Genomic DNA, 11,184 nt, shown 5'->3' with positions numbered 1-11,184 from the left:
TAACAAGGAATCGAGTGGCGTGCGTAGGTAGTGGTAGCGTGCACGCATTGAACACTTGAAATCCACGGAGTTTCGAAGTGGACGACAAGGACGAAAACGGCATAACAGTCGACACAATAACGATGAAAGGTAAACAGCTCCGACGACCTATATGGCAGGTGGCAATGAAACTGGACGGGAGAGCGCGAGCGACATGCCGAATTCACGCTCGAGAATTAGTATTACAGACACGTAGATCGAGCGAATTTCGCTGACTGTCCTGTTTCTACTTCGTTGAGGCTTGAAACGAAGCAACTCCCGTCATCGCATATATATATATATATATATATATATATATATATATATATATATATATATATATATATATATATATATATATTCTATGCCATTACGATATCCATAATAATCTCGATTAAGGCTCTACGGGTCATGAAGTCATTTGAGAATCACCCAGGTTTGTGAGTACGTACACTGGAGAAAGACAATTCGTAAAGATAGACAGTCAATGGTCAATCAGCCAACTACACAAATATTCTATTAATATTGATGAGCGCGACAAGCCAAGGATCGATAATTGAATTATCGCCTCGAGAAGACGTCTTATCTCGATGCAAATTGCGATTGGAGAGACTAGCTAGCAGCAACTGACAGTCGTGACCAAGATTATCCCCGGATTCTCACCTCGATAACTCGAATACAGCACATTTTCATCAAATCAGACATTTTTCCAGCGAGGCATCCAATCAGCAATGAAGCTTGAAATGCGCTAGAAATTAGTGCTGAGAGAGCAAGAGCTGGCGACAAGACGCGCAAACTGCCTGGGGCAGACTAGCGGCTGGCTAACACAGCGGCGGATATAGTTGGGGGAGTAGCGCAAATGTAATCTAACTAAAGTCAGTTCTGCATAGCGTAAGGAGAGAGAGAGAGAGAGAGAGAGAGAGAGAGAGAGAGAGAGTGAGAGAGAGGGATGGGGAGGGGGGGATGAGCAGCTGCTTTGTAGGCAGCCAGCGGCCAGGAATTAATGTTAGCCACAATCCCCTGGTTGCCAAGCCTTCCTCTCGCTGGCAGTGTAGTCAGCCACGCGCGCAATCCGCATCGCGCCTCCGTTCACAACCAACACCCCGCCCCCTTGACTTCTGACCGCGGTTATGCCACACGCTGCTACTCCCAGTGTCTATCGCCTCGTTACCTTCCTCCTACCCAAATTTCCGTATTTGACTTGGAGTTGATCGCGAGAGTACTCGTGGAGTGTCGAACGTTTACCGCTGATGTCGCATTTCAAACAAATATGAAGAATTAGTTCCCTGTCCGTAATTCCACAGAATCGGCCATGGCCGCTACTCGGTAAAAGTTTCCGAGAAATAGCCGACGCGGCGATCCAACGTAAATTCACAAGGCAAAAGTCTTCGTGGGCTGACGGAGCTTTCAAGTCCAAGACTCTCGCGGACCGTTCGGCTTTAAGCCGGATCACACGCAGGCGACTTTTCTTTCCGCCGCTCAACGTCGCTACTACCGGGCAAATGCTCTCGCCGTATGCGAAAATTATGCGCAGATGTCCGTGAAAGCCGACGACACACGATTCGAGTTCTTTACTAATGGACTCTCAGAATCGCTTGGAATAAAGTCTTCGTTCCGAAAAGCCCAAGTTAATTTCACGTGAGATTTGGTTTTTGTCTTATCCAGCGTTCCACTTCCCTTCGCTTCGCGTGGGCTTCGAATACCGCCGGTGTACGCCTTAGTTGAATTCCTCGGCGTAATGAAGTAAAGCTTCTTCTTTCCCACCAACCGCAGGCGATATCCAGTGGCTCTCCACCACTCTAGCTTTTGTGACAGAGAAAGAAAAATGTTTTCTACGTTCTTATCGGAGCGACTGAGAGAGACAGAGAGAGAGAGAGCTGTAATCCGCTTCCGTTGTTTACGCGCGTGTCTCTCGTGTCTGCTCTGCCGAAGGGGGTACGTGGAAAGGCGTTGCTTCGTAACGTCTAAGTGGTTTATTTTAGGGAGGGAAATTTCGAGGGATTGTCTGTTCTTTCTGCCGAATGATCACTTTAAAGATACGCGATGCATTTTGAGATATCCGAGTGATGGAACGCATAAGGTTTGCGTACGCGATCAATTTCCTGCATACAAATGGCGACACTAAAAATCAAGTTTGGCAAGGATTACTATTATAAATTATCCTAACAAAGTCATGCAAATAATAGAGTGTATTGTTGTGTATGAAGAAAAATTTAGTTAACATGTAAAAGATATAAATTAATAAATATGCATTTCTTTCAGAATTTCATCGTTTTTATTACAAAATATATCAATACGTATAAAATTTACATAATGTCAAACATACATTACTATGTACAAATCATGCACTTTTTAATGTAATTTATTTTATAACATGTTTCTTTTTTGGCGGAACCTAATGCATTATTCATTTTTTTTATTATAGATTCTCGCGCGATTCGTGAGAAATATTACGAGCAACTATTAAGTTTTCTCTTTGCTAACTTATGAAAAAACCAATTTTCTTATTGGTATTCAAAATTTTTTTAATTTGATCAAATAAAACATCTTTCGATACGACAATTTCATAAAACATTCACTTTTACATATCGCAATAAAAATTCGAATCATTAACATGATAATATAAACTATATTTATATTGGCAGTGTTTTTAATGTCATTGTTGAAAATAATAATTGAAATTGTAATATTTTCATGAGTCATTTACACTGCTAATGTTGGAATGTAGTTATCCGAACTTTATAAATGTATGCAAGTGCCTACTGTTCAAATAATTGTAATTCTTAGGTGGCATCAATCTAACGAATTACCATTACCAACTGAACTTTAAAAAATGTCGTCCATGATTCATTATTCACTCACTCAAGTTTGCGAAGATAACAAGTTCTTATAAAGTGAAGAACAACACTGAGACAACAAGTCTTTTGCAATCAACAAACGGTAACGATTGACAGCTTCGTCGTCGTCGAAGCTTCCTGTTGATTGTTATACTTCTTGCATTTGCGTGTCGATGAGTAACCGTCGATAGACTTCTTCGAGCGTCAAATATGCAATGATTTCTCTTGGTTCATCTTGTGTCGTGCTGCGCATAAGCTCAGTCCGAAACAGAGTAAAAGTAACGCCACGGAACCAACCAATAAATAACTAGACCACGACACTGAGCATTTTCCTGCAACATGTTTTTCGAATGATATTTTAATGACGCGCACTAGTTTCATAATTCGATCCAACGATAATAATTTAAGCATCTGAGGTAATTTTTACTAATTTTCAAATACCCATGATTTTACTTACTTTACGATAAGAAAAAAAACGAACGAAAAAGTGCCGACTCACCTAAACTGTAGACGCCGGCCCTTTTGCCGCAGGAATCACGTATTTCACGATTGTCGAAACCAATCGGGTACATTACTAGACCGCTGCAAATCATTGTAGCTGTGGAGAAAAAGATTTGACATTAAAGAAGCGGTTGTGGAAATTCCATTTATTACTTTTCATTAAAACGCAATTTTTCTTTTACAACAGTTCTAGTATATTCAAATAAGTGTACAGTACAGTTGAGTTTTCAAGTACATCCGTATACGTTGAAAGCAATTTGATCCAAATTAAAACTAAATGCCTTGTCAAACTTTTGATAAGATGAAAGCACTAGAATAAACTCATTCATAAGTTATTAATTAATCAAGTTTTGAAGGCGAGGCTTACTCTTAAAGAGTTTTCGAGTGATCCAATTGAGATTCACAGTAGAAAAAACAATTGGTTGCTTTGAGAAAGTCTTCTGCATTATAAAAGAAAAAAAAATCTCGATAATAAAAATACAGACGATAAAAAGCATAAGTATGGCTCTTGCGATCGAATCTCCGAAAGTGCAGTTCTGAACGGTCTAAAAGCTAGAGAAATCTGGATTTTCTCCCGCTCTTTTCCGCACTCAACAGCTAAACTTGCATCGCATTGCTTGCAATCTTTCCTAACTCTATTTGATATTGTCAAAGAATGACATGAATTTATACTTTGAATCTACACTAAGAACCGAATAAGGATGAACGACTATCGATTTCTCTGACGTTACTCGCCACTGCGTGTTCTAAATAAAAAAAATGTACGCATGGAAGTTTCAAAAATAAGTTACCAACGTGAAATGCACGCTCGAGAGCAGTAGGAAAACGTGGTTGCAGGAGCAAAACTTACCAGCGACAAGCTGGAGAGATCCGAGCAGACGTATGTGCCTGGGTGCTTTGAGAACGTGAGGCAGAAAAGAGACAGCCGCAGCGAGAAGGGTGAGAGTGCCGATGACCGCGACAGCCAAACCGAACGTCAACGTCACTGTGCTGGCCTGCCACCATGGGCTCGGTATGTCCCAGAAACTGCAACGTCAGGTTGATTTTGAAGTACGACGATTGCTTTTGCCAGTTCCAACATTGCTTTGAAGCTCGGTAACGCATCAAAAGAACATTTTTTCCTCGCGCGCTCTTTCTCTTTCTCTCTTTTTCTCTCTCCCTTTCTTTCTTTTCTCCCCTTTCTCTCTTTTTTACGAGTGACGTGGAAACCCCTTTGACGAAAAAATACGCGTGTACTTCCCTCTTTACCAGCAGACGTGTCCGTCAGTTTGAAAATTTTAAATTCTACAGACGCGAGAGAGAAAGCTTGCGGTATAGAGAAACATACGTTTGTGGTGCTCGCACGCACGGAAGCAATTTCGCTCATGGAACACTGCATGTGACGTGTTTATTGTTCCCAATCGAGCATGCGCGCACAATCTTCGTTTATACGTTTAAATAATATACCGCGCTTCAACATAATTGCTTTTAGGATTTTAACTCGCCTTTCGGATTTTTTTTCTGACTAGCTAATTTATTTTTCGAAACTCTGATATGTATAAATAACATAAAAAAGTTACAGCCGTTGAAGTAGTAGAAGTGTATATATAGTTAGACATCGATAATTGAACTCAAACGTTTAACATTTTTTCGTTGTTTTTTTTTTCATTACGAGAAAGAGAATATAATTAGTAGGATAGAATTTGTAGTTTTTACAATGACATTCAGAAATTAATCAAATGAAAAACTTTATTTTCGGTTACAAGCACGAAAAAATAATTTTTATAATTACATTCCTAAAAAACAAAATTTTGCCTATGAGCGACGCTTACGATGCATAAAAAATAACTATTGAAGAGAGAGAGAGAGAGAGAGAGAGAGAGAGAGAGAGAGAGAGAGAGAGAGAGAGAGAGAGAGCGAACATATCGGGAAACCATTTAAATTTAAAAAAGAAAACAGATTGAAATGAAAGAAAATAGATTAATGCTCACCTTGAGTACCTAGCGCACTCGTAAACTATCTCAGGGGTGTTGTAAGACGGTCGGAACCTCGGATAATTACAACGACGAAATGAGCTGAAGTAAGCATCCACTTTGCCGAGGAGTTTCCCCTGCAACACGCAAAATTATGCGCAATCTGTTAGGTTCATCCTTCACTCGTTCACGCAGTACATTATATGCGACGCGTAACTTTCTTAAGCCTGTGTACGCAATGTAGACCTACATTCGCAAAGTATACTTGTACGTGCAAGCTGAACTCGAGTGACAACGCCTAACTTAGGTGCGAATTGTAATGAGATTAGACGCTCGCTCGGATGGCGCTCAAGTTTTTGTTTATGCTCGCTCGAATACTGGGATCGTACTTGTTAACTCTATTTGATCGATCTTCGTATTGGGACTACGAGTTTTGGAATAACAACATTTACTGAAGCTTTCGCGAAACTTGGAAAGCGTTAATTCACAAATATACGCTCATCGATATTTTATTTATTCGTCAAAAAACGATTTAAAAGCCATAATGTTTGTTACTTTGTCCTTAGTTTTTGAAGTCCTTTTTATATCAGTTTAAGTTTTTATCCTTTCAGAGATACGAGACTTGTTGATAGTAAAAAAGTAAACTATGATAGGCCATAATACGAAAGGTCATTTTCAAATAACCATGTAGAATACGTTCTATTACTAGCCATCAGTTTGTATTGATTTCAGACGATACAGCATCTAATTTTTACAACGCAACGTGTAATAGGTCTCGTTTCGATCAATGCCAAGAGATTAGATTTTGAATGAAGCCATTCGTAATGAACACGAAGCATATGTATATATATACGCAGATGCAGAGCAATATAGATTCCCATCTCTCTGTATGAATAATTTATCTTTCGTCTATGATGTTTATGCCAAAGCACACGACAGAATGCTCAATGCATATTAACAATCTGTGCGTCATTATACAAAATGTGCGTGTTATTAACGTTGCATAATGTAGACCTAAAAGCGAACGCGTATATTTGTAACATCAATGACGCTTCTCCGCGATCGAGGAAATACCTTTCCACGTCATTGAATTATTCACTGTAGGTAGCCTCTCAAATTTGTTTGATAATTCGACATAAAAACGATATTCGCACCAATATTCGAAAACAAGTGCGTACAGCGTTAACACGCTGACGATTATCCGTGCAGCGCGATGTACTCGTACACCGTCGTGTGTGCTTTTATGTGGGGCAGTGCAATCATCACGATAATTCGATCTGACTGACGAGTGCAGCTTCTGCTGTATATGTGGCGCGAATGGATCAGCCAGCCGCACTCGTGCTCGCTGCAACATATTTATCAAAGTCGACACTGCAATGTGGCGTACATTGCTGCGAAACTCGATTACATTTTAACTCGGAATTTTTTATCCTTCACACCTTGCGGCTTCGGTTCACGCGTGGTATCTTTATCGAAATTTATTGTTTTACGCTCGTTCAGAGATCGCGAGATCAAATTTGATCGAACTAAAATGTTTGCGAAGAAAAGTAGCTTTTCACATCAATGTGTCTTCAAAGTGGAAAATCTGTTGAATTATTTCTTTTTAAAGACAATTCGTTATTAAGTTTTCTTCCATAGTCCTAGCCAATGTATTAATATTTATGACTGAATTTTCATCATTACCCGCAAGATTTGAAAGTGCAAAAGTAAGTCATTAGCATACCTATAACAACAGAACTGACTAACTGCCAGCAAGGCGTGGCATTTTCCATTATGTACAATGCGCCAAAACTTTTACCCATTTTCTTAGGTATAAATTAAATCTAGAACTTCCTCTTCTCATCCTCTTCCTCTTTTGTTTTCTTAATTCTCGTAAATCAAAGTCTTTATTTTGAAGTTTTCCAGCGAAACTTCTATTACTCAATCTATGGTTCTAGTAAAATTACTCATTACGAGTTCATGATGACGCGAGTTAAGGGGACAGCTTTTATAAGTGGTTTTTTTTCAATAAATAAATACTTTTTAACATTAAGTCGTTGGTTTTTTGTTTGTAGTATGACTTATGATTGGAGATGTACCTTGCACACCAGAAGAATACTTCAGATATGTCGGACAGAGCGTTGATTAATACTACTAAACTGAAAATTCATAGCTGTTGTTATGAACAATATCCATGATTTTTTGATAAAAATATCATTGAATGAGTTATTGACAAAAAATAAAGCTTTAAACATTGTGCAATAATATAAATCGATTAAAGAGTACTTTATTTAATTTATTATATCGAGCGCACACTCTTCCCCTACTATACTAATAATGCTAAAAGCAGACACAGCACTAAAAATAACATGAGGAAATATCGTTAAAATTTACGATACGTTAATGCATTTTTCAATTCGATAGCAAAAAAAGACTGATACCATCAGGCAAAAACGCCATCCTATCTTGTTACCAAAGGTATGTAATGTATACAAACCTCTTTTAGCAACACTGTTCCATGTACTTTTAATATAAATTTTTTACGACTTAATGTATATATAGTATTAGTGCTAATAAAGTTTACATTTCTTACGTAGTGACGTATTTTGGAGAAAAAAATTATTTGTTTGAAATCTGTCACCGTGCAGAAAGAAAACAATTTATCAATATTTCGTTTCTCTAATTTTTATTATATATCACTGTCATCAATTCATAGTAACACACAAAAAGTTAGCATCTATTCAACTCTATTAAATTTAGCCATACTTTATTTTCCTAAAATATTAAACATTGCATTTTTAAGCGATCTGTTTTGAATTTGTTGATCAAACATATACTGTATATAAACTTTGACATACAATTAAAAACTTAACTAATCTGTTTAGGTCAGTAGATGAGATACAAGGTAGAAGTTCAAAGCCTAAATGGAAGAGAAAGAACAAATACTAACGGAAATAAAGCTTTGTTTTAACAAACCTGAATCCAATAAGGCATATAGAATCCAGTACAGCCGAGTATTGTAGCAAGCGTTGACAGCATTACCCAGACGATGCACAGAGCTGTCATCGTCCTCGAAACTCACCGGACACTTGTCCTGCACGATAATGCTGCTGCTGTCTCGTCGGCTTGCGCTTATGCATACACTGCTCTTTCCTCGCGAATTTATCTACAGCGACTTCGTATCGTAGCGCACAGGAGTGTCCCATTATATCACACTTCCACTTTTTCGTTGCCACCTCATTTGAGATTATCGTCTTGTCGTTTCATTGAAACCTGAACTATTTATTCGATTAACAGTGAAGGATCCTTCCTTTTCAAGGGTAGTTTCCGATTTCTGTTTATCCGGTTGTGTTATCCTCCAAGTACGTCTATATTTCCAAATAAACGCTTCAAAATAACAAATTTATGTGGAGGTCTCAAATTATTAGAAAAACTTGCGAGCTCTAAAATTTTGCGCACAAATTCTTGTAAACTATTTATTCTGCGAAGATAAGCAACTAACTTTGAAATTATGTCAATTTCTTTTATTTTGTTATCTTTTAAACTATTGGCATTTTCAAGCATAAATAAAATTAAAAATGTATAATTTATAATGTGAAGCTTCTATCTTTCTAATTTATAAGTTCGCAGAATCCTCGGTTCTCGTGTCACACATGGAAAAACATGAATCCACTCGCGTCACGCATTATCAAGCCTCATAACTGAGCGCATAGTTTGAGTGTCGGTGAGTATGCAAGCGACGCGCTTGGCGTCGAAGCGACGACTGAGCCCCGCCGCTCTCTGCATTCCGTAGGCCAAGCTCGTAGAATGCAACCTCTTCCTACCACCACCGCCACCGCTATATCGTTCTCTCTCGCGCGCTCTCTATCTCTCTCTCTCTCTCTCTCTCTCTCTCTCTCTCCACCTCACGCAAGCGCGCGCATCTATACTGGCACGTGATGTTTTTAAAGGGGAGCACTTCTCCTTACTTTACTTCGGTTATCACTCCACGGTTTTGCTGCGGTTGACAATTCTTTTTCTTGTTTGTTCATGCTGATAATATTTCATTTGAGGAATTTAAATGTCGCCGAAAAAGGATTAAGTTTTAATAAACATCTTTTGAGGATCACTCAGATATTTATAAATTATCATTTCAATTTTACTTGATATTTTAATCCAAAAACCAATATCCACCCAAGTTAAAACTTGATGAGATGTAGAGAAAAACAAAAAGAAGTATCAAAAGAACTATTTTTCAAGTCTGAATAACTGACGGGTATCCGAACTCAAAAACTCAAAGATAAAGAAAAGTTTGTCTAGGATTCCAACGAAATATTTCACTCTAAAAAAGAATGAAAAATAAATGGTAACCGTATTTTTGCTAATTTTGCTTCTTTTTTATGCACGAAATATTTTGTATAATTATCGTACTAAATGATAGTTACTGGAAACCCCTACCTTCAAAAAAATACAAGAAAATATTGATTTTTTATATATTATCGATTTGAAAAATAGCTGTAATAAAATTCGAACAATCCTACAGTTTTGTATCAAACTAAATCACTCTTAATTTTGAAACATGATAAATGGTAAAACGAAGAGAGGCATCAAAATTTTTTTTTAAATTGTCTTATGGAAAAAAATATACTACAATTTCATACTCTTTGATTGATGCTTTATATGACTAAATTAGTATTTTACGTTATATGACAAAATTTTTAAAACATTGTAGAAACGAAGATAACTGTATGACGGATTCCTCGTGAGTGAAATACGCCAGAGTACAATCCTAAAAACAATAAATTTCCTGCAAAAAAAACATCACGTTTTCCTGAAACGAGAATAAATTTTTGTATGTTAAACGACGAGAAATAAAGTTGCAGAGTGATATTATTTTGGGAAACAAACAAAAATAGCAAATGAAAAAGAAATACAATCAAAAGTTCACTTACCTCGTTGATTACGCAGCTCGCATGCCGAAGTACAGAGAGAGAGAGAGAGAGAGAGAGAGAGAGAGAGAGAGAGAGAGAGAGAGAGAGAAAACGAAAATAAAATACAAAGCCGCCCCTGGCTAGCTAATTCAGTGCGTACATCAGCATTCGCTATCTCACCGTCATGGCTCGAGCAACGAAAAAGAAGAAAACAAAGCTGAATAGATTCAACGGCGCCGGTACAATAGCGCACAACCTTATCAGAGGCTTACATTACATACGCATAATGCAAGGCAAAGAGGAAACGCGAAAGAAGTGCTGATTGCGTTGGGCGCGAGACTCGACGGATCGCGTGTTCACGTCCACTCGCGCTTTGTTGCTGTGGCTCCACAGCGACGTCGCGGGACGCGGACGAAATCAAAAGAGGATATAGGAGTTACGCCGCAGTCGGAAAGAATTATCGCGCCGTTGTTTATACCCGTGGTGATATCGCGTATGCAGAGTTATGCAGATTAGCTTTGTGTATTTATTAAATTTTCTTTTATCTCTCTCAGCCTGGAAAGCATCGTAAAAGCAAATTTTTTTTCTCTTCACTAGTGCAGAAATTTGTCCTTCGGCAAGAAGCTTACACGATCCGATAATGAGATTATTGCAGCTTGTCGGCTCAGCTGACACGTAATTGAACTTTCGCATATAACAGCATGATTTGTCGCCAGTGAAAGTTAACGACGTGATTTCTTGGATTAAGGCTTTATTGCCCAGCTAAATCAAGCGTTTCTCTCAGCATTAAGGTTGAATCATTAGTTTTCTCTATCACTTGCCCAAAAGACAAATTGACAGAAAGGGCTATTTGCTACTGTATTGGAGTACAACGAATCAGTTGTCCTTACTCTCTATTTGTGTTTCGCTCACAGTGGTCTGTCGGAATGTTTGGGGTCAATCATAAATCACTCTTATTTCGCATACATTCCCTTAAACATCATATAG

The 11,184-nt window shown here is 38.1% G+C and overlaps 1 protein-coding gene across 1 annotated transcript; it reads right to left on the bottom strand.

Annotated features, from left to right (window-relative positions):
- Positions 1 to 2,404: 2,404 nt before the first annotated feature.
- LOC131672293 (LHFPL tetraspan subfamily member 6 protein-like) lies at positions 2,405 to 9,025 on the bottom strand. Its single transcript, XM_058949425.1, has 5 exons — positions 8,264 to 9,025; positions 5,327 to 5,445; positions 4,207 to 4,382; positions 3,355 to 3,453; positions 2,405 to 3,187 (listed from the first exon to the last, which is right to left on the bottom strand). Exons 1-5 carry the CDS (start codon positions 8,351 to 8,353, stop codon positions 3,060 to 3,062), a joined length of 612 nt encoding a protein of 203 aa, XP_058805408.1. The 5' UTR covers positions 8,354 to 9,025; the 3' UTR covers positions 2,405 to 3,059.
- Positions 9,026 to 11,184: the final 2,159 nt, after the last annotated feature.

This window comes from Phymastichus coffea, unplaced genomic scaffold (genome assembly GCF_024137745.1).
Source record: "Phymastichus coffea isolate CEN01 unplaced genomic scaffold, Cenicafe_Pcof_1.1 PCOF00147, whole genome shotgun sequence".
In the NCBI taxonomy this organism is placed as follows: Eukaryota; Metazoa; Arthropoda; class Insecta; order Hymenoptera; family Eulophidae; genus Phymastichus; species Phymastichus coffea.
The sequence above is the reverse complement of the archived record's forward strand: the minus strand, read 5'-3'. Positions and strand labels throughout refer to the sequence as shown.